At 40.9% G+C, this 24,582-nt stretch overlaps 1 protein-coding gene across 2 annotated transcripts in view; it reads left to right on the top strand.

Moving 5' to 3' along the window:
* Window positions 1-24,582, top strand: part of LOC101851631 — a 96,026-nt gene that overhangs the window by 29,612 nt on the left and 41,832 nt on the right. For both annotated transcript variants that reach the window (XM_035968651.1, XM_005093935.3), the window contains exons 10-12: window positions 2,638-2,784; window positions 13,130-13,219; window positions 16,864-16,948. In XM_035968651.1, the coding sequence (XP_035824544.1) occupies window positions 2,638-2,784; window positions 13,130-13,219; window positions 16,864-16,948 (322 nt within the window). The remainder of the gene's footprint in view (window positions 1-2,637; window positions 2,785-13,129; window positions 13,220-16,863; window positions 16,949-24,582) is intronic.

Raw genomic sequence — 24,582 nt, 5'->3', positions numbered from 1 at the left:
GCTGATAAGATTCGCATCTCGGCACAGACGCAGGACAAGAGTTAAGTGTGTTGCAGTACACGTGAAAGTTAATTGTCATCCCGTTTCCCCAAAATTCTACTAAAAGAACCCCTTGCCTGTCCTAAAACACTGTACACATGACTTTTTTTCCTGACGTGGCCTGTGTAGAGCGTTTCAAAACCAAAGACGCGGAATGCTTAGCGATTGCGTTGTTCTGCTTCACGACAATGCAACTCCTTACAAGTCTGCACAGACCCAAAACCTGATCGCCTCCTTCGGATGGGAACAGTTGAATCACCCATCGTACAGCCCAGACCTGGCTCAGAGTGACTTTCATCTGTTCCTGCATGTTTTGAAAAAGTTTTTGGCGGGGCAAGACTTCGACTCAGACGTTGATCTCACAGGAGAGACTGGACATTGGCTGACATCGCAGGCGGCAGCTTTCCACGATGAGGGCATTCAGAAGCGCATCCCATGCTACGACAAATGCCTCAACAGTTCTGGTGACCACTTGGAGAAGTAGTCATATATATGAGGCATTAAAAAATAAATCATTTTGATTGGGAAAATTATTTCTTTTTTAATTATTTTAAAACGGTACTTACTTTCTGGACGTCCCTCGTAGCATGTGGCAATATCTCCTTCTGATCTATAAGACCGACTTTTGATGTTTTTATGATCACACTGAAGTATTTTTTTTGGGTCTGTTTACATTGCAGTCTTTATAATGCCAAAATGTAAGAAGTCTTGTTACAGATTACCAATACTGATGATGTTACTTGTTTTGGACAAGACCAGATGACTTTTTATCTTATTTCTTGTATGTTTTTGCTTTGTCTGTGACTCCTACCCTTTTAACTTGTGAGTCTGTCATAACTAAGTGACTCAAACATAATATATATGGCTGTTTCTTTGTGTTCGAACGTAATTTAAAAGAAACTTTGAGGTGATGATTAAAAAAAAAGATTTTTAAGGCCTGCTGATATTGTAAAACTGGTGAGAAAAGAGGCTTGATATCTGAGCCATCGAACAGGGAGATGCTGCGAAGACCAGGGTAAAAAAAAGGATATAAATGGGGTTGTATAGGAAAAATAACATTTATAATTATTGCTTTTTCACTTTTGTCTGTCCACGGTTTAAACAGGATAAAAACAAATTGCCCTGTTTAATCTTCTAGAGTCTTTACACGCGGGTCTAAAAGTTGGATTACCAACAAAATTTTAAAGCACATTAATAAATTAATGAAGGTCACTGCAATCTGATGTTCCAACACATATCCTTTGATTTTTTTGCTTAAGATGGGTTGAAAAAGGAAATCTGCAGCATACACCTAAAACATACACAAGTTGACATATTTTATCAACACTACACGTTAGCGCAAGTCTATGAAATATGGCTCAATAAATGGGATGCATTTGAAAACATCATTTAAACAGTCTTGAGGGGAAACTACCAAAGCCGTGCATTTTCGAGAAAAAATTGTCAAAACCGCGCACTTTTTGACGAAATCGATACAATTAGATCGCGGATTCTATCCAACAGTTACAGTCCCCTTGAGAAAATTGCCCTGTACAGCCACCATAGAAATATTATATTAATTGTCTTTTTGCAGATGCTAAGCAATATCCAGACCATTTCTAAGCTGAAACTAAAAACAGATCAAACAGAAAGGCACTACCAAAAAAGAAGGGACAGTGCAAGTCTCACAGCCTCAGTTTTTATCCTGAATGAGCAAGAAAGTGCTGCCCCAACACTTTAAAGATCGCCCGTGTCCTGTAGATATATTTTTATTCCTGACAGGCCTACTTATTCAATACAAAATCTAATTGATATCTGGTTCCAAGCCCCGAAAAACGCTGAAGGTACTTAAATAATTGTTGGATGGTAATGTTTAGGTAATTGGCAATCTAATTGTATCGATATTGTTAAAAAGTGCGCAGCTCTGATAGTGTGCTACTCTGATAGTTTTTTCCTGAAATTGCGTGGCTCTGATGTTCTCCGTGGGGGGGGGGGGGGGGGGGAATTGCTGGTGTTTACACTGAAATGTAGGAGCAGGATGGTGACACTGTCTCAAAATGAGCAATTTGTAGGCTAGGTTATTGTAAATCATTGATTGCTGAGATCCTGTGTATGCACTCAAAGGGCGGTGTTTGAAATGGGGCCTAAATAAAAAAACTTTAAAAAATAATTTGGACATTTGGGTCGAGTTTAAAAACTAAAACTATTCTTGTTTGGTGATTGGCCAGCAGGAGTGCCATGCAAAATTACGTGGTCAGTGGCTTATTTATAGACGAGCTAGAATTTTTTTAAAAACCTGACGGATGAAAATGAAAAAGGATTGGATAGGTGACAAGTGCTGCTTTAGTAGGTATGTTTCAAAACAGTGAAATAATGTTACTGTGAGAAAGTAATAGTCAGAAGGTAAGACTGGTGGTGTTAGTTTCTGAAGAAACCTTATTTTGATGTCCATAGGCTCCCCTTTTGATGTCCATAGGCTTCCCTTTTGATGTCCATAGGCTTCCCTTTTGATGTCCACAGGCTTCCCTCTGACTTCAGTCAAAGACATTTTGACTGAATTTTGACAATAATAATATAGTGAGATTATTATTAAGCAGTCTAACTTCTTTTTTTTGTCAGGCTTCACAAAACGTTCTGCATTGCCGAGAATGTTGTCAAAGTGGCAGATACACTGGTCTCGCAGGTCTCAAGTTCAGAGGATCAGGTGTCACAGTTGAATGATTCCAGGATGGAGCTCACTGAACTATGGTGTCAGCTTATAAAAGAGAAAGTATACGTTCCATGCAATGACAGTATTTTATATATGTGTTATGTTTTCCAGGCTGATGCATTTGTTATATCCATGTCCCAGACTTCATTATGTGTCACAACATGGTGGAATCAGGTGCTCCTCAATTTTGGCCTTCGAGCTATTGGTGTCAATTAAAGCTTGTTCATTTGTCTAGCTTTTGATAAAAAAAAAACATTTTAAAAAACTCATCAATTTTGAATAGGAGTCAAGATATTTGTGATAGAAGGAGGTAGGGGTCATTTTGTGTCAGAGGTTAAATTAGCAAGAAAATAGCCAACAAAGTTTGGTGGTTTCTTAGCTTGGTTGTCATTGGAAACTTCCAAATTATATTTTTAGTGCCTGTGATCGATGTTTCTCTGAACAATCTACACAATACTGTGTCTTTAAAAGGAGGTAAATGGTACTGAGCCCTCTCCCTAAAATAAAAAAATCCAAAACAACCCAACGAAAGACGAGTGTCTGGTTTTACAGCAATGCCACTCATGTGTATTTTCTGTGTTCATATTCTTGTAAGGGTTTTGTCAAGATTTGAAATTTGTAGAATTGAATCCTGATTCCGTTAGTGTATGTAAAAAGATATCATCATCAATGCCTTTCACCCCTGTCAGGGTATAGGCCTCATACAAGCTCCTTCCGTTTATCTCTGTCCTGAGCCATCCTTCCAAGCTCGTTCCAAGTGAGCTTTCTCTCTCTCATGTCCCTTTCCACGCATTTCCTCCATGTTTCCCGTGGCCTACCCCTGCTTTGTGCTCCTTGTGGGTTCCACTGCAGTGACTGTCTTGTGATGTTTCCGCTGGGCTTTCTTAAGGTGTGTCCCATCCATCGCCACTTTTTTAGTCCTATTTCCACTTCTATATCCTTTTGTCCTGTCCTTTCCCACAGCTCTTCATTTCTTATTCTATCCTGCCACTTAATTGTTAGAATACTCCTCATACATCTGTTGATGAAAGTCTGGACTTTATTCCGTACTGTCTTTGTTGTCTTCCAAGTTTCGCAGCCGTAGAGGAGCACAGACTTGACGTTGGAGTTAAAGAGTCAAATCTTGGTGCGCAGTGAGATGTTGCTTGCTTTCCAGACTTAATAATTGATTGAATGCTGACCTTGCCTTGGCGGTTCTTTGCTTTAACATCTGCCTCGGTTCCACCTTTACCATCGATGACACTTCCAAAGTAGGTAAAGGAGTCCACATCTTCCAGGAGAGTGTCTTCCATTGTCACAACAGGGCTTGAAACTTTTCCTAGCTTCACTACTTTTGACTTGCCTGGATGTATACGTAGGCCAACACTCCTTGATAGGCTGTTGAGTTCCTTTGTCTTTTCTTGCATCTGAGAATGTGTGAGAGAGCAGTGCAAGGTCATTGGCGAAGTCAAAGTTGTCCAGCTGCTGCCAAGGGTTCCACTGTATTCCATTCACGGCGCACCGGCAGTGGAATTTTAGTTGCCGTGGGGGGTTCCCCGCCGGGCGCCTTATCACGTCGGGGTCACGGGGGTCAGCTCTCTGTCGCCGCTCTGTCTGGGCCGACTTAATTTTTGGTACTTTTCAACGTACAATTTAAGGTGCATCCTTGTATTTATGGTAATTCTCATTTAGTACACCCAAAGCACGCATTTCTGCTCTTGAGACTCAAAAAAGAACGGACGTTGTAACTTGTCTGGTTATTTCGTTAGACATGCTGGAGTTGGCAATGCTAAATTGTAATTTTTTTGGGACTAGCGTGAATGAAAAAAAATCAATATAAAAAAAATGCATTGTCAAAATCTGTCGAACTTTTGGAATATGAACGACATAACATTAGTGCAGATACTCAGAAAAGATGGTATCTGCGCTTATAATAGAAGGCTGTAATTTTGCAATTTTATCCATCGGGCACACAATTCGCTACGAAGTAATTCCTCCAAATACAACTTTATGTGTCTAATATAATCATGAATATTTGCATATTTTCTCGAAAGTTTATAAAAGTTATCATGAAGTTTCTCAATGAAAAGTACAAATCGATTTTAGTGCTAGAATATATCTTCAACGTAGATCTAATACACGAACAGTATCTGTTACACTCCAGAAATTGCTTACTTTTCTTAAAACGCTAAGTCTAGGTTTTGTAAGTTGACTGAATAATAGGGATGACTTCTCGTAATTGGGTTATAAGAATAATTTCTAGCTTTCCAGGGACACTGAATCAGCACCAGACTTTTCCAGCTTTTTTTACGTTTCTATAACCATTTGCAATAACTGACAATGTGACTTATTTCTTTACATTCATAATTGTGTCCGCGCATATTTCCTACACAAAAACTAAGAATGAATGTTTTAGCTGTCATTATTTTTATTCCATACTAGAAGTTTATCTCTACCCATGTATTTACACGGTTTTGTGGTTTTTTAAATCGCTTATATTATATCTTTTTAGTTGTATGCAGGCTGCCACAGACACAGCATGATTCATGAACAAACGCAGAGTAACTTTCTCTTGTTTAATAGTAAAATAAGTGCTAACGCTGATCGTCTTTAGTTAAAATATGCAGATGTGCATCTTTCTTCTCTTATAACTTGACTATTACTACTACCGCAGATTTAAGATTTCTCATGGTAAAAGACATGATATTCGTAGTCAGTTTAACACAGAATTTGGAGAGATCTGTCGTGCCTTTTTAAAAATAACAATCATTTATTCATAACTTTGTAACTAAAATAGGACAAATTGGGTACTCTACAAACACTTGTCTAGAACAAAAACTAAGGCACAGAAACTAACCATTCTAACGCAGAATAAATCTCAAGACATTGAGCTTTTAGTACATTCGCGTAATGGTTTTCTGTGTGGGATGGGGAAGAAGTTATATCGTTTTAAACATAGTCAAAAATGCGAACTTCCCGACCGACACCGGCAAAGTCGCCTCAGGGCTCATTAACCCCGTGACCCCGAGCTGGGGAGCTCTGGCGGGCTGCTGAGTCACGCGAACTAAAAGTAACAGAATCGGGCGAAAAGTGACGCTGTGCATTACGTTTGCCTCTGGTGACTTCTTTCATGACCCAGTCAATTGCCAGTATGAAGAGAAAAGGTGAGAGCAAGCATCCTTGTCGCACTCCTGTCTATACCTGAAATGGTTCTGAGAGTTGTCCTTCGTGGAAGACTTGGCAGTTTGTTCCATCATAGGTGGCCTTCACAAGCTTGACGATTTTGTCAGGTATTCCAAAATGCCGCTTGAGTTTCCACATTTTCCCTGTTCACGCTGTCAAACGCCTTTTCATAGTCAATGAAGTTGACCAGGAGTGGTGAATTCCATTCAAGCGATTGCATGATGAGCAGAGTAGCAATCTGGTCCACACATGATCCGGTTTTTGCTGAATCCTGCCTGGTTTCCTCGAAGCTTCTCGTCTGTTGCCAGCTTGATTCTCTCCAGGAGTATCCTGTTAAAGACTTTCCCTGGTATGGACTTGAGTGTAATGCCTCTGTAGTTGTTACAATTGCTGAGGTCTCCCTTCTTTGGCAGCTTGATTAGGTGGCCTTCCTTCCAGTCTGATGGTATTTCATCCTTTTGCCAAACCTTTTCAAATAGAGTATAGAGACTTTCCACTAACATATCTTTATCTGCCTTAAGGGCTTCCGGTGGTATATGGTTGGGACCAGCTGCCTTGTGGGACTTCAGTGTTTTTATAGCGGCTGCAATTTCCTCTCTTGAAGGTGGTTCCGTAACTATTGGGAGGTCATTTCTGGCTGTAAGAATTTCTGGTTGGCTTTCTGGAGGTGGTCTGTTCAAGAGTTGATCAAAGTGTTCTCTCCATCGGTTAAGTTGCCCCTCTGGGTTGAAGATAGTCTTTCCCTCTTTGTTTTTTCCTGGTAGAGTGGACTTGCTGAACCTACCTGAAAGAGTTTTTGTTGTCTGGTGTACAATCCGCTAGTGCCCGCCTGTTGCTGCTTTCTCTGCCTTTTCGGCTAGGCCATTCAGGTAGGTATTCTTGTCCTTCTGGATGGAATTCTTTACCTCTCGGTTTACTTCGGTGTACTCTTGTTGTGCAGCGAGTTTCTCATTTCGGGTACGGCTGTTGTTGACTTGGGCCTTCAGCTCTCTTCTTCTTTTGACTTTGTCTAGAGAGTCTTGTGAAATCGATTCATTCCTGGTGTTATCTTTGGGTCCTAGGGTGCTCTGGCAAGTTGCATTTACTGCCTCTCTTATCTTGTCCCAGTGTTCGTTGACTTCACAGTCATCCAGATCTTGAAGGACTTGAAATCTGTTCTTCAGTTCCAACTTGAACTCATTTTTCTTTACTGGGTCTTTCAGAAGGCTCACTTCATACTTTATACGATTTCCAGTTGTGACTTGTACATATCTTCTCAGTTTCAGTTTCATCTTTCCAAGGATCAAATGGTGGTCTGATGCGACTTCTGCTCCTTTTAAGACTCGGACGTCCTCCAGTGAGCGTCTAAACTTTCGTGAGATGCAAAAATGGTCAATCTGGTTTTCCGTTATTCCGTCTGGGGATACCCAAGTGGCCTTGTGAATCCTTTTATGTGGGAAGATTCTTCCTCCAATGACCAGGTTGTTGAATGTGCAGTTTTGGAACCTTTCTCCGTTGTCATTTGCCTCTCCTAATCCGTGTCTGCCCATGATTTCCTCATGGTGACTATTGTCCGAACCTACCTTTGCATTTAGATCTCCCATGACAATGTTGATGTCCTTACCTGGAAGTTTGTCGATGGCGCTCTGCAGGCGGTTGTAGAAGTCATCTTTATTCTCCACTTCTGCATCATTGGTTGGGGCATACACTTGTATGATGTTCATGTTTATGACCTTCCTTCTTCCTACCATCTCTTACCTTGAGTTCTTTCTTAGTTCAAAATGAGGCCATGATGATCCTTGGACCATGCGCTTCCCAGCCCTTGAATGTCTTGTGAGCTATCTTGGATATGGTCATCCCTACTCCTTCCCTGTGTGGTCCATCACTGTCATTTCCTGAATAAATGAAAAGCTCCCCCTCTTTCATTCGCTTCTGTCCAGACTGGTTCAAGTGGGTCTTGCTGATTCCCAGAATGTGTAGTTGGTATTGGTGCATCTCTTGGAGAACTTGTGCAGTTTTTCCAGCCTCATAAAGGGTTCTAACGTTCCACGAGCCGATCCGAAGAGACTTGGACTTGGATGATGGTGGAGGCTTCTGCCCAGCAGCTTCCTTTTAGCTTTCACTGCTTCGCATCATATACTCTCCGTACGGAGAAGGTCCATGATCAGCCAAGCTGAGATAATGGTTTTTGCTTGTATGTGTTTCTGTAACAGGTTATTTTTACGAGAGAGGTTGTTAGCGTCATGACTCAACCTCCGACCTGGAGGCAGGATGACTCTGTTTCAGGAGTCACTACCTGGTTCGCCGTTTAGTCGCCTCGTACGACACGCTAGCACCACGTCAGTCCTATTCTCAATGCCGAGACTGCACGCCTAATGTGAAAAGATAAGATGAGATATATCTTTATTGTCCAGATCCTGGCACATTGGTTTGGTGTTTTCCACGTACACACGTACACACATACACACACGCGCGCACACACACACACACACACACACACTACACACACACACACACACACACACACACACACACACACACACACACACACACACACATACACACACTCACACACACACACACAAACATGCCCACGCATGCATATAAACAACAGACAATAGTAATGATAAGCTAGATACGTACTCAGTATTCTGATTGTAACTCAATGGATTCTCTAAGATCATATGAATATTTGGATTTCAGTTCTTAGGGTTTGAAGGATGTGGGGAAGTATCAACTTTTAATGATTTATTTCTTTCATGTGTGTGTGTGAAGGCATAAATCAGTTTATACCTTGCTGTTTTCAAATTTGTTCTCAAATTGTTGTTCTGCTGGTGGGATGGACCAAACAAACAAAAGATAGTCACACATCTGCAGATCATGGTGTTCAGATAGATGGTGGCATCAGGGTATAAAAGACAAGGCTCACATGAGGACATATTATACCAAAATAGATTATTATGAGATTGAACATTTGAAAAAAAATCTTTCTGTCTGTTAGCTTTTCAATGTAAAGTGCTTATTTGGGCTGATAAACAACCCCCCAACCTTATTTGGGCTACCCTTCCTCGCGATGGTAATGGATCTCTTAATTGATGAGTTGAGTTCCGCTTTCCAAGTTCGGCATCTTCTTCATTTAGTTTAGTTTGATCTATGTGCTTGATGACAGAATACCACTACCAGTGTTTGTAACAATCACCATAATGAATAAAAGATTGGCAATCTCCAGTTTTGACCCTAAGAGTACTGGAATATCGATGGTAAGTTTTTATTGGTTAGGGGTAGAGTTAAGGGTAGTGAAGGTGTAGGGTTAGGATTGCAATAATAGATAGAGCTGGGGCCAAAACGAGATTAATGAAATACCGCGCACCACACATAGAATTTTATACCGAAAAATTGTCAGGCTTCTTTGTCAGCCTGCTGGCCACCCTCTAAAGTGCCCTTAAGGTCTTCTTTGATGTCTGGGGTGGAGATGTTCCATCAGTTAGGACCTGTAGAGAATCTGACCAAAAAATTCCCAGACAAAATTACCATTTCAGGTCAACTACTCCATTCACACCCCCTTAAATGTCACCAGGGTGCAGAATTCAGTAGATGACTCCCATGAGATGTCTGTGCTAGGATTTTCGTTCATGTATTGACATGGTCTGCATTCTCAAGACAAATCTTCATCTACGACTGTACCATTTTCCTTTTTGCGAAGCTGACATGGATGAGAGGATAGCAATGTGTTCATGATTCCTTGATTGTCTTAAAAAGCATGAACATTTCCTTGATGACATTTGATTCCTTGGAAAGGTCCATATTCACCTTTCAGGATATTAACTCCACAAATGCCATCTATTGGGCAATCCCGTCCCTAACCCTTATTGTCTCTAGAAACAATTCCATACTGTAACGTGTAAAGTGTGTGTAGCTTTGAGCACTCATGGTTCAATGGATCCTTGTGTTTGGCCACCACTGAAGATTATGAACGGCTTGTTAAAAAGTGTTGAGTCTAAAGTAGGACATATAGAGCACTGGTTCTCAGAACTCCAGAATTTAAAAAATATTTTTTTAACTCTGTAAGAGAAAAAAGATATTGTTTTAATGTTACAGGGATGGAAAAATTGAATTTTAAGAATAAAAGAAAGAGAAAAAACTAACGAATCATTACATGATTTTCCTTTAAAGATTTTTTTAAATTACTGTTTTTTGTGTTTATAGGTGGTTTTTATGAATGCCATTTCCGTTTGTGAAAAAAGTTTCTTCTTTATGAATGTTATGTCAAACAAATTCTTTTTGAATGAATTATTTCTGTCCCAAATTACAACATTCTCGAACAAATTTTGTGTGAGATTTTCCGTAAAAATGGATCATCCTGTATTTCAAGATTACAGACATTAAGTTGCAACCTTTATGCACCTATAAACAGGGTGACTGACAGGCCCGGGGAATCCCGGGTTCCCCAGGAATCCCCCGAGAATTTGAAAAAAATCGCTGAGACCTGGGAATGCCCTGGGAATTTGAGGAAATCTGTAAATTGCCCTGGGAAAAACCCAGGAAAATACATAAAAGCTCTCGAAGATTTGAAACCGAAATTCAATAACGTCCTTGGGTTCAATTTTGCCGGTCACAATTGTGATATTTATACGGCCTTTCCCGGTCTGAGAGTACGTTTCATGGGAACAGGCGGCAAGCGGAAGTGTAATTGTGATATCAAAGGTCGATCGGGAAAATCAAGATCCTTTTTCGCTTTTATTACCACCCAGAAATTTGCCGGTAGTAGTCTGATAATTCAACTTTTTTAACCTGCAGGTTTTGCATTACAGACGCTGTGTCCCGTAGAAATTAAATCAATATTTATAGTCCAGTGCTGTCACTTGTGAAAATAAAAAGAAAGAAAAAAAGTTATACAAGAGTCTTGTCGGGCTCGTCATCGTGACCCGTCAGTGAACCTGCGCGTTCGCGTTGTGAGTAGGCCTGCCGGCGATGGTTGGGGTCACCAAAGTTCATTCAAAGTCTGAGCTCCGCGAAGTATAGGACTCCGGATTGGGGTGGATTATTTTATTTTTTTTAAGATACACTCGTGGGAGGGAATATGGGGTTGAAGGCAACACCGGTTGACAAAAACTGAACTTGGAAGCAAATTTTTGTATTTAGAATTTTGGTTACTACGTGAGCTGTCCGCAAAGCGCGCGTTGATGCAGCCGGCCTTGTGTGGAATCGGGATCCGTCAAACTCATACCTTGCAAGCCGTGCTTTTTAACTAAAGGATTCGTGTTTTATTGGATGGTTGATAGTAAATTACATGTATTGTATATATATTTTAGCTTTCTATTCAAGATTCGCGGATTTTCAGTGTCACTGCATCTTGCCTTCCCATATTTCTTACAACTCTCACACTGAATGGGTCTACTTGAGCCTTTCAAGATATTACTATTACTCTGTAAAATTTCAACAATGAAAGTTCTTTAGTTAAAAACAATTAAAAAATGAAATTCGATTCATACAATCAATCAATCAATCATTCATTTACTCTTTTTGAGAGTGTCAGTGATAACTTCCATCATGCAGAGTACAGTCGAGGCCTGTGACAAACTGGCATGCTTCCCTTTTGAGTTAGAGCAATAATCTTTGTCTTTCATGTTTATTATATAAATCTAGTTCTTGACAGTCGATGTTCTGGTTCTAGGCCTTTTCTCAGGCTCAAACTCAAAACAAGATTCATTTTTATATAGTTTATGTAGGCGAATATAATGAGGGGAAAATGTAAATAAGAACAGACTGAAATACTTAAGTCACACAGTACCCTAGTGCCACACTGACATGTTGCTGACTGGATATAATGTACCTACATGTGTTTGTGTGTGCGGGTTTGTGTGTGTGTGTGTGTGTGTGTGTGTGTGTGTGTGTGTGTGTGTGTGTGTGTGTATACATGGAGTGTGCGCTGTCATTGTTATGTAACATGCCCCTGGAAAATGGATGAGCTCCTCTTGAAAATTGGGAAGCTTGGTTGGCAGTCACCCTGTATAATAATAAGAAATTCCTTACTTTTCTTAAAACGTTAAGTCTAGGTTTTGTAAGTTGACTGTATAACAGAGATGACTTCTCGTAATTGGGTTATAAGAATAATTTCTAATTATCCAGTGACACTGAATCAGCACCAGACTTTTCCAGCTTTTATTTTGGTTTCTAAGACCATTTGCAATAATTGACAATGTTCTGATTTCTTTACATTCATAAGTGTCCACCCATATTTCCGACACAAAAACTATGCATGAATGTGTTAACTGTCACTATTTTTATTCTATACAAGAAGTTTATCTCTACCCATGAATTTACACAGTTTTGTGTTTTCTTTAAAATGGCATAATATATCTTTCTTAGTTGTCTGCAGGCTGCCACAGACACAGCATGATTCATGAAAAAATGCAGAGTAACTGTCTCATGTTTAATGGTAAAACAAGAGCTGACGCTGAGTGTATTTTGTTAAAAAATACAAATGTGCATTTTTCTTCTCTTATAACTTGACTATTATTACCTGTGCTGATTTAAGATTTCTCATGGTAAAAGACATGATATTCATAGTCAGTTTAACACATTTTTTGGCGAGATCTGTTGTTTCATTTTTAAATAATCAATCAATTATTCATAAGCATGTAACTAAAATAGGACAGATTGGGTACTCTGCAATCACTTGTCCAGAACAAACTCCAAGGCACAGAAATTAACCTTTCTAACTCAGAATAAATCTCAAGACATTGAGCTTTTAGTACATCAGTGTATTGGTTTGCTGTGTGGGATGGGGAAGAAGTTATATCGTTTCAAACATTGACAAAAATGCAAATTTCTTTACCTACACCGGCAAAGTCACTTCAGGGCTCAGTAACCCTGTGACCCTAAGCCGTCAAGCTAACTTAAAGTAACAGAATCGGACGAAAAGTGACGCAGTAAAGAGAGAAGCCCGCAAGCTGCGCACATCCACAAGTGGAAGTAGAGCTTTTAGATGTTCAAAATGTGGCAAACTTTTCTGTGCCAGAATTAGTCTCATCGACCACAGCAGAAGCCACAAGTCATCTTATCCTTTGATTCTTCTAATTCTTCTATATTGCTACAGAAATATTCTCCTTTGCGGATGTATTGGTAATCATCAGACATTGATGGAAGAGCTAATATAATAATAATAATTATTTTTATTATTATTATTATTTATTATTATTATTTAAAAAAAATTATTATAGTTCAAAGTGTTTTCAAAGTTCCTGTTTCTCTTTACAGAGCTTGGGTCTTTGAGTCAGAGCCTGATCTACAGCTACAATGCAAAGGGGGTTGCTTTGCTGCAAAGAGCAGATTTACACTCATCTTAAGGTATTTAGTGTTAAATTTTGTGTTAAATTGGGTGCGTTGTTGAATCCTTTGCGTTGTCTTTGTGGTTGAATCATTACTCGAGGAGCTTTTTCTGGTTTCTGATCTTTTTTTTGTGGTAAGTCGGAGATTTAGATATCTTGAGATAAACTTTCATCATCTGTCAGATAGTTTCTTATGTACTGTTATAATTCATTACATCTCTCTGGTTGTTTCTTTTGCTACATCTCCTATGGTTGGTCCTACTTTGACTTGATAGATTGTTGCCCTGCAACTATGTCTTCGTGTTTCCTATCAAACATCTATAAATCCTTTGCTCTCCTCCCTCTTTTTCTTTGTGTTACTCTCCAGTAATATCTCTAATCTTCAGCTCGTATGCAACATATTTAAAACTCTTACTAAACTCTACATAAGTAAATCAACTAACTGTGTTGGATGTTCTGTTTCATTCAATCTTTATATTCATATCTCTGGGGATTTTTTTTTGGTGGTATATATGTATGTGTGTGTTTTATGGCACTCACAACTGTATAAGGTCATATGAGCATGCGGGACATATTAAACATTTTCAGTTGGGTGACCTTATTTAGGCTACATAGCTAAAACCCCCTCCATTTAGGCCACATATGGCCCAAATAAGCTAAACCCCCCTCCCTTACCTTATTTAGGCCACATCATATGGTAGATTTTTTTAACTAACCATGGATTCCGAAGGTCGAGATTCTACTGATCTTTTTATTTAGTGCAGGGGATTATTTCAAAATATAGGATGATACTAAATGAAAAGTGGACCAAGGGTAAGAGTTGTGTGTCTGTGTGTGTGTGTGTATGTGTGTGTGTGTATGTGTGAGTGTGTCTGTGTGTGTGTGTGTATGTGTGTGTGTGTATGTGTGAGTGTGTCTGTGTGTGTGTGTGAGTGTGTGTGTATGTGTTTGTTTTGTGTGTGGATGTGGTGAGAGAGAGATCTAGAGAGAGAGAGTAAATGTAATAGTGTGTTTGTATGTGTGTGTGTGTAATGTGTGAATGTTATTGTGTGCATGAGTGTCTAAATAACGTACGGTCCAAATGTACATTATTTTGTTGAGAATTTTACATAGAACTCAACTACAAAACACCTTTATACAAAGTCACAGAAATTTTTGTGCTTATTGAGGTACAGTACAGGGTGTCGGATGTGGCAGTGCGATTAACTGTGAGTTGTTTAGACCCATCAAAACTCGAGGCTTCGTGGCCGATCACAAAAGTCTACAGGGCTTATCGAGGCCGATTCGCCCTGCCGCGTGCACGTTCACTAAACTGCCTACTAGATAGAATCTACTACCAAAGATTTTCTACATGATCTTTGCTACTACTACTACTACATGTACTACTACGAGACAGTATGAGAGAGTGCCACTCAGGCAAAGATAGTGTAACTTTGACTCAGCCACGTTGTGTACACACTTTTTATACCCCAAATTTGACCCGGAAGTCCATTCGGAGGATTTGACATTTTCACTTGACCAAAGTGTGCCAAAATGGTAGCCTAGCTTTTGCCCCTCCATGAAGGAAAAATCTGGCCCTCATTCAAACCATTGGGATTGAGCAAAATTTTGCTAATTGTTCTTTGTTCTTACAACACTATGATTATGATTTACAAGATAAGTTGTACACTGAGACAAAACTGTACTAAATGAGACTTGTTAAAAGGGTAGTTTGAGCATGTGTGGCCTAAATAAGCTAAACCCCCCTCCCTTACCTTATTTAGGCCATATGTGGCCTAAATAAGCACTCCCTTTTCAGTTTGGTAGGAATTTTGAATTTTGCCCGCATGGCAGCCAAAGCCTACTCTTATCGATTTTAGAACCACAGAGGAACGTTTAACGTGTGCAACTTTCACACGAGTCCTCCAAGATTTTTTGCCCTTATCCGAGAAGGGTAGGTGTTAGATCTTACTTACCATAAGATCAGGGGTGTGACTGAAAGACAACAGCAAGAAGAAGCCAAGAAGTAGCATTAGAAAGGCTGCAGAAAGAGTCAGAAGCCCAGAGGAGGGGGCAAATGGGGGGGGGCAGTAAGAAAGAGTAGTTTTAAGAAAACAGCTATGAACATTTTCCATGAACAGACGGCATAAAAAGAGAAATGAAAGAGGAAAACAGTCCTGTCTCTTTCTGCTGCAACAGTATTCATGCGCACAGGGGTTCCCCAAAGTGGCAGTGAAATTCTCCTTTATTTGGTATGTTTAGTAGGAATTTTACATGAAAATATCTGTCCACTAACAGAAGTAAACAGTTTCAATTTTAGCGAAATTTATGTGCTTTGTATCATCAAAATAAATTGCAGAAAATATTGAAAATACCATAGTCTCCACATAAGAACCGGGTGCTTGGTATCAAGGAAAATCTGGGATCTTAGGCAAAAGGAATCTTAATCAACGCACTAAGGTGAGAACCCATGATGACTCATGATCAGGCCCACTATCAGTAAAATGATCCTCCCTTACTCTAAAATGAACTGACGTGACTCTTGGCAAGCAAAGAACGGGAAACCTTGATGACCATCCACAAGGGCACAAGGCATGCCTTATTTACTTGTCCAATTGGGAGTTTCAAGATCAACACCAATCCTATTGCTCCTCCCCTTTCCTCTTTACATGTCCAAAATTTATTGCTTTCCATCTCTGACCGAGTTCTCCCTCCTCTGTTATAACGCAATATAGTGTTGTGACTGCACCAAGTAAAATTAAAATTAAGTCTGTCCAGAAAATCCATGGGTAGAGACAACCTACTGCAACAGTCAGGAAAACAAAAGCGCCAAAGAGTTCACAGTTCGGTGTGATCCCGTCTGATGCGAACTTGTAGACCATACCCACCCGGCTTGTGATGTAAGTTCAGGTGGAGAGCTCGGATGGTAGTGCTATGTTGGGGAAAACAAACATGTTGAAGAGTTCACACCTTGTCTTAATCCTGTCTGGTACAAACATTAGAGATTTACAACAGAGATGTGATTACATTCACAAGAGTGGCTGATCTGTGACGCAACGGGCATTAAAATAATGGTATATTTTTACAGCTTGGTTGATCAGCTGTGCCTGCATGGGTTTTTGTTCAGTGAATTGGTCGCTTTTAAGGACAAGCGGGCTAACCCAGATTTCGGGGGTTTCCAGAAATCGTGACCTACACCAAAAGTGGGCATTGCCCTGCCCATAAGAGAAGTTTGGTTTCATTGGTGTCTATATTTGTTTGGTTATAGATAAAACTCTCCTTGACTTTTAAAGAAATTGAACAAGGGGCAAAAACTTTACCTTTGATTTTCTCAAGACAGCATTTCTCGGGATAGCCCCCTTGTGCTTAAAAGCGACCAATTATGATCTGAAATGTAGGATCTTAAGGGTGACTTTTGTGGAGTAAAAATTCTGTTTTCTTAAAGCTGCGGGATATAAAGTGAACCGGGATTGTAAACGGTAAGATCTCGGGCAGAAACTACTGCAGTATGTCAGCCATATCCTCTTAAATTAAGATTTAGAAATTTTACGTCTTTTTATACTTCAACTGATTAGTGATTGAAATGAAGTTCTAGGTTTTTTTAAAGAATCCGTCATAGTCTTTGTTCTTTGTTGCTGATCGTTACATCTTCATGAAATTGTTTTATTCTCTGTTTTATTACAGACTGCTTGGTCACCATGTACCCATAAGAAAACAGGGAATTAGAGCTGGCGTGATTTTAGAGAATGACTGCAGCAGTTCTTTAGAGGTAAATATAGTCCAAATCGAAATATGGCAGGGATGCCATTCCTTTGATTTGTAAAGGCATGCTGTGTGCAAGGGGGCTGGGGTGGGGGAGGGGGGTGAGTTTGATAGTGGTGGAGGCCAGATGTAACGCCACCATGTGTGTGGATGGTAGGGTGTGTATGATGTTGTAGTGCTAACTCAGCAAATGCCTACCTTCATTACTCTTTTGCTCTCTTGGTATAGAACTTATACCCTAGTGAGTTGTCCAAGATTTTATCTCACCAACTCTCAAATACAGACTGTCACCTCTGTGTCCATTGAATATAACTTTGTCTAGATCCCATCGATTATTAACACTTTTCCCCCACACACCACACAGAACACAAGACCTTTGTCTCCATGTACCAGGAAGCAGATGGCGTACATTAATACTGTACTTGTATCTTGACAGAAAACACCTAGATCATTATGGGATTTTCAGCATATTAAGAAAATTGAATGTGACTATCACATGTTCATCAAACAGAAATCCGAATCGGAGCTAAAAATATTAGATCTAGCACATTCATCACCTGAATCTAATCATGGTGACACCGCAAAGCAGCATTCATGTTAGATCTACCCCGGTCGTTCAAAAAGTTTTGCCTCCAAGTGCATCATTTCTTTATTACTTTTGTATTACTACATACAAAAGTTATACACCAAATGAAAGCTTAGGATGTCTGCTACGTGACGGTACCTTTACTTTTCAACATAGTCGCCTTCTTTGTTGATGCAGATCCGCCAACGGCGAATAAGTTGTTGCATGCCGTCGGCGAAAAATTCCTGGGTTTTTTTCCTCTGAACCAGCGACGCACATCTTCTTGAACTTCATTGTCATCTGCATAACGTTTTCCTTTGAGGTACTCCTTCAACTAAGGAAAAAGATAAAAGTCAGATGGAACAAGGTCTGGACTGTATGATGAGTGCGGTAAGGTCTCTTGAAATCTGAGACTTTTCATGGCATCTTGCATTTGTCGACTCATGTGTGGAGGGGCGTTGTCATGTTGCAAAATTGCATTTTTTCCGGGCCGAACTCGTGACAGCCATGCTCTACGTTTTTTTAGGGTCTCAATCTATCGTTCAGAGTTGATAGTGGATCCTTGTTCCAAAAATTCCATATGAATCAGACCATCGCAGTCCCAAAACACTGTCATAGTCATAAGAACTTTCTTTGCAGATGAAACAACTTTGAACTTCTTGGGGCTAGGTGAGCCAGTGTGCCTGTATTCTTTCGATTGTCTTTTGTTCTCTGGGTCGTAATGGTGTACCCAAGTCTCTTCTCAATAATAATAATAATAATAATAATAATAATAATAATAATAAATCACACTTTTATTTGTCCCAGAAGGGCACTTTGTTTTACAATGGCAAACACACATACATAAATACATAATTATAATGTGACTATAAGGCGTAAGAAAGCTTCAACTTACCCCCAGTGGGTCGGGGGGATATAAATAGACCCACTGCTTCACCAACAGGAGGTGCAACCCCTTCACTGGCGATTTGTCACCCATAGACATCTACGCTCAGGTGCACATGGACGACACTTGCTTTGGTGTATCGTCTGTCTTCTATCATCTTTCTTCCTTCTTCTTTCATCCTTCCCCGAGCTGAGCGGGGAATAAAATAAAAATAGTTGGCTGTCCCATCAACAGGGGGTGTAACCCCCCCGTTGGTGGGATGCCACTCGTATGTCACTAGCTCTGTGATGTAGGGGTGGCATCTTTTGTCCGTACCTGATATGTCTTCTGTCCATCTATCTTTCTTTCCGATCTGTCGACCGCCCCAAATCCCCGCAACGCGAGGCACCCAGTTGACCGTGGGGTGCGACCCGTACGACCGGAGAAGGGGACCCTGGTGGCTCAGGTGTGGCTTCCCTCACCAACACGCCACTTTGGCCCTGGATTCGGTCTAGACGGACGGGTGCAGCGGCCTACTGCACTCACTTTTTGGCCAATCTTGGTTAGAAGGCAAGATTTCTTGCTGTCTGATTGGGAGTATACCTCCAGGGTAGCCCTGACACCAGCTATGGAATTCCAAGTGGTGTCCCCTTGTTGGACTCGGTGGCGGGTGGGGAGCCCTGGAGATGAATAAAAAACAAAATATACATGGATTCAATCCAAAACATTTCTCCCACCCCAATTCCCAACAAGTCCCAGACTGGAGAAGCAGGTGCAACTCCTGGCCTGGGCAAGAGAAAGAAGGGCCTTTCGGGCTCAGCATCTGGGACTTGCCAAAAAGAACATCATTGGGGTGGTCACCATTTCTGGTGATCTCCCCAAAAGATGAAAATCAAAACATAAATCTCACAACACTAAGCGTTTTCAAGATACACAAGTCACTTAAAGATTTCGGTATACACAAACCAAAATACATAAAAAAACTAGGATCCACGGACCTCCTGATACAGGTCAGTTCCAGTATAGAATCAGGCAAACTGTTGGCCTGCACCTCGTTTGGTGGCATCCCTGTATGTGTTCAGCCTCACAGAAGTCTGAACACATCCAAGGGTGTCATCAAAAGCCGAGAGCTCTGCGGCTGTACGGAAGAAGAGATGGTTCATGAGGTCGATGGAATTGTCCATGCTCGTCGTTTCAAAATACGGTGGGATGGCAAGGAAATCTGTACCAACACGTGGATCCTTACCTTCAACACACCCACACCACCAACAAAATTAGACTTCCCATACCTAGAACTCGAAGTAAGACCATATACACCGAAACCGATGCGCTGTTTCAACTGTCAGCGCTTTGGACACACACAGCTGCGCTGTCGTCGTGGTGCAGCGTGTCCTCGCTGCGGCAAGGAAGGACACTCTGGGGAGACCTGCTCTGCAGATCCCTGGTGTCCAAATTGTCGACAGGGGGGTCACACTGCATCTTCGACGGAGTGTCCGAAGTGGTGTCAGGAGAAAGCCATCCTCACACATAGGGCCCAGTACGGCGGAACGTTCGCTCAAGCAAGAGCAACGCTGTACCCAAAAGGATCGACGCCGAAGAATACAACAAAAACATATTTAGAAGTTCTGAAGACAGTCCCAGGGTCGGTAAACCCAACTCGAAAGGTCCTTCAGACACATAGAAGGCAGAACACCTGCAAAATACTACACTCCAATCTGGAGGCGGAGGAGGACATGGAGTCCTCTTCCTCCCCTCCTACCTCTCCCACTCTCCATCCGCCATCTGCCCACACCCCCTCTTCATCACCACCCTCTCAGCCATCTTCATTTTCACCCCCCCTCATCATCCTCACCCTCATCATTCTCATCATCACTCCCATCATCATCTTCACCCACAACATCCTCACCATCATCATCATCATCGTCACACAAATCACCACATCCTACACCCTCATTGCTTCAACCTCCATTTCCTTCACCTCGCCCACATCAACCTCCATCCCATCATCCTTCATCCAATAAAGCCCCTCCACCCACTCCCTGCTCCGGACCCCCTCCTCTACCCGCATCCAGGACCCCGGTCCTCCCACCCCTCCACACTCTCCTTCAAAAAAAGCTGCGGTCCACCGTGACTGCAGCAAAACAAAACAAAGACAACGGTCACCAACGACCAAAAAGAAATGTACTGAACCCATGCTCTCAAAATAAATAAAAATTGCAGTTCTTCTGTGGAACATTCACGGTTTGTGTGCAAACCAGGCAGAACTCTCATATCTTTTGACCTCACACACCCCAAATGTAATCTGTCTACAAGAAAATAAATTGCAGACACCCACATTCACATTAAAAAACTATCAAACTTACAACCAAATATACACCGACAACCAAATCGCCTCTGGGGGCAACTCCATTTTAATAAATAACCAAATACTGCACAGACAAATACATCTTAACACAACACTTCAGGCAGTTGCGGTCAGGGTCACCCTACACCATCCTATAACTATCTGTTCAATATACATCCCTCCAAATTATCCTCTATCTTCAAGAGAACTAATAAACCTCAGAGAACAGCTCCCACAACCCTTCATCATGTTGGGAGATTTTAATGCCCATAGCCCTATTTGGGGAAATGAACCAACTGATACTAAAGATAAAATCATAGAAGATTTCTTACCAAAAAACCAATACTAGTATTTTTAACGACAATTCCCCAACTTTTCAAAATTCAAATAAACTAAACTTTTCATCCATAGATTTAACCCTATGTGATCCAGAACTAATTCCAGACTTTCAGTGGTCGGTCCTGGATGACCCACAGGGATCGAACCACTTCCTCATCGACCTAATTCCAGACATTCCACACCGAACTCCTATCCCGGACCATTTCAATCTTAAAAGAGCGGACTGGGATGGGTTTCACGTGGAATGTCTGGAGAAACTCAATCTATCTTAAACACAAACACAAACTTCTGATCGATTTCATGAAACCCTTTTCGAAATCTTTCAAAAACATTTACCAAAATTATCCACCAAACCTTGAAAAAATAAATGTTGGTTCACCGAAGACTGACAAAAAGCTGTTGCTGCCAAAAAATCAGCTCTCAGGAAGTTCGTCAACTCTAAAACAAACGAAGACCTCACTAGTTTCAAAATTGCGCGAGCCCAAGCACGCAGAATAATCAGAACGGCCAAAAAAACATCTTTTCAAAAATATGTCTCTAAAATAAACAACAACACACCAATGCACAAAGTCTGGAAGATGATAAAGAAATTAAAAGGTACTAAAAAAGACACAATCGAACACATCCTAAAACCAAATAACTCTTTCGTAGAGACTGAAAACACAGTAGCTGACTGTATAGCATCACCCCTGTCCGGAAATTCCACTACCCAAAATTACAACCCTGAATTTAAAAAAGTGAAAATGTCTTCTGAAAAGACAACTGTTGATTCTACCTCTTCAAATGAAGAAAACTATAATTAACTAAAATGTAATATTGCAGAACTATCAAACACAGCTCCAGGCCCTGATCAAATACAGAACGAAATCATCAAACATCTCCCAGACGAAACACTCCTATTACTCCGTGATATTTACAATGAACTCTGGCATTCTCAACAATTTCCGAACAGTTGGCGTCTTGCCACTATTATACCAATCCCAAAACCAGGAAAAGATCACTCTAACTCATGAAACTACCATCCCATAGCACTTACAAACTGTTTCTACAAACTTATGGAAAAACTTATTAACAAACGTCTAATGTGGTTTCTCAAAACCTCAAACTCCTTATCCAATTTCCAATGCGGTTTTCCCAAAAATCGCTCTACTATTGACCGTCTCGTCCGACTTGAAACTTTGATTCGGGAAGCTTTCATTCGGAAAGAGCACATTGTGATTTTTTTTTTCGACTTACAAAAAGTCTTCGACACCACATGGAAACTTTTCAAGCAGAATACAAAAAACTAATAGATAAATACCCCGGTGCGGAGCTCATCTTCACAGATGGCTCCAAAAAAGACAATGAAGTGGGCGCCGCAGCCCTATCTTCCAACAGTACACACCAGAGGAGACTCCATCCTGAAGCCTCCATTTTCACTGCGGAGGCCACTGCCATTGACATGGCACTGGACTCTGTAGAAAATTCTCCTAACAAATCTTTCCTTATCCTTTCTGACTCTCTGTCTTGCATCACCTCACTCACAAACTACACACTCTTACACCCAAAAATAGTTAGGCTACAACAGAAAATCCATACACTATCCGAAACAGGAAAAAACATCATGTTTGCACGGATACCCAGCCATGTGGGCATCCGAGGAAACGAGCAGGTAGACGACCTGGCGAAGAAAGCTTCATCCCTTCTGCTGGGATCAACGACAAACACTCTCCCACAGACTGACTTTTGAAATAAAGTAAAAAAGTACACCTCCAGTCTGTGTGAGAGCCACTGGGAAGACCAGAAAAATAATAAACTATATGAAATAAAACCCAAACTAGAACAGCGAAATCCTTCGGACCTCTCCAGAAGAGACGAAGTCATTTTTACTCGATTGCGCATCGGACACACGGCCCTGACCCACAAATACCTCCTATAGGGAGATGAGAAGCCGTTCTGTGTCGGATGCGACACAGATTTTACCATTAGACACATTTTAACAGAATGTCTAGACTTTGGAGAGATCCGAAGGAAATATTATAAATGCAAGAAATTGCAGGATATTTTTTCCGTCGTTGTTCCCAGCAGAATTTTAAATTTTATAAAGGCCATTGGCCTTTATGGCCAGTTGTAGAGTGAATTTGATATTATTAAAAATGTTTATTGTTACTTAAAAGAGTTGTTTTAAATCACAAATGTATTTACACTGAATTTAAATATTTTAACTTTTTAGCATTTTAAAGTCAATTAGTTAACCAGTCGTGAAGTGAACAACTTGTGTTTCGCGCGCTCATATGACCTTAGCAGTTGCGAGCGCGGTAAAACCCTATACTATACATACATACAAAGACCTGCGTGACTTGGGGCTTACGCGGAAATCTTCCCGAATTTATACGAAACTTTTTGAAAGATCGATCATTTCAAGTAAAAGTAGGTTCAACCCTATCAAATTTACACACCCAAGAAGAAGGCGTCCCCCCAGGGAAGCATTTTATCGCCCATTCTTTTCGAAATCAAAATCAATTTCATCACAAAAACCCTTCAAAACAATATTGCCTGCTCACTTTACGTTGATGACTTCCTGATCTGCTATAAATCCAAATCAGATCACATTGAACGTCAGCTTCAGCTTCAACTCCATAAACTGGAAACTTGGGCAAACGGGCACGGGTTCAAATTTTCTACAACAAAAACAAACTGTGTACATTTTTGTCTGTCGCACAAGTGTGTGCGACAACCAGATTTATATTTGTTTGGGGAGAAAATTCCTGTTAAAAAACAAGCTCGTTTCCTGTGCGTAATTTTCGACAATAAACTTTCTTTCCTGCCACACTTGAAAGACCTAAAGACGAGATGTCAGAGTGCTCTCAACGCCTTAAAAGTATTATCCAATCCCGAATGGGGAGGAGATACCGAAACACTTCTTCAACTTTACCGTTCCCTTGTCCGTTCCAGGCTGGACTATGCCAGTCCTGTTTACGGATCAGCTAGAAAGTCTTACCTTAAAATTTTTTACCCTGTTCAGAACCAAGGCCTTCGCCTTGCCCTAGGCGCTTTCCGTACTTCACCTGTAGAAAGTTTACAGGCAGAAGCTCATGAACCATCTTTAGAACTTAGAAAGAAAAAACTCTCTTTGCAGTACGCTTTGAAACTTAGCTCAGTACCCCCAAACCCAGCCCACAAATGTGTTTTTGGCCTTCCTGAAGATCTAAAAACTCTATCCTCCTTAGGAAATAAAGTAAGCCCTTTCGGAATAAGAATCCAGAACTACCCCCAGTGGGTCGGGGGGATATAAATAGACCCACTGCTTCGTCTGCAGAGGGTGCAACCCCTTCAAAGGCGAGGTGTCGCACTCGGACCCCAATCCTCTGAGATCCGGATGCGACACCTACTTTGGTGTATCTTCCTCTTCTTCTTCCTTCTTTCTTTCTTCTTCTATCTTTCCTACCACCGCTGACCCCATGTGCAGCAAAAAGAGAGGTCACCCATCCCACAGAGTGGGCGCCTCGTTGACCGAGAGGTGCGACCCGTGCGGAGGGAAACCGGGTA

Source organism: Aplysia californica, unplaced genomic scaffold (assembly GCF_000002075.1).
Source record: "Aplysia californica isolate F4 #8 unplaced genomic scaffold, AplCal3.0 scaffold00072, whole genome shotgun sequence".
Classification (NCBI taxonomy): domain Eukaryota; kingdom Metazoa; phylum Mollusca; class Gastropoda; order Aplysiida; family Aplysiidae; genus Aplysia; species Aplysia californica.
Note: the sequence above shows the minus strand (reverse complement) of the source record. Positions and strands in the feature narration are given on the sequence as shown.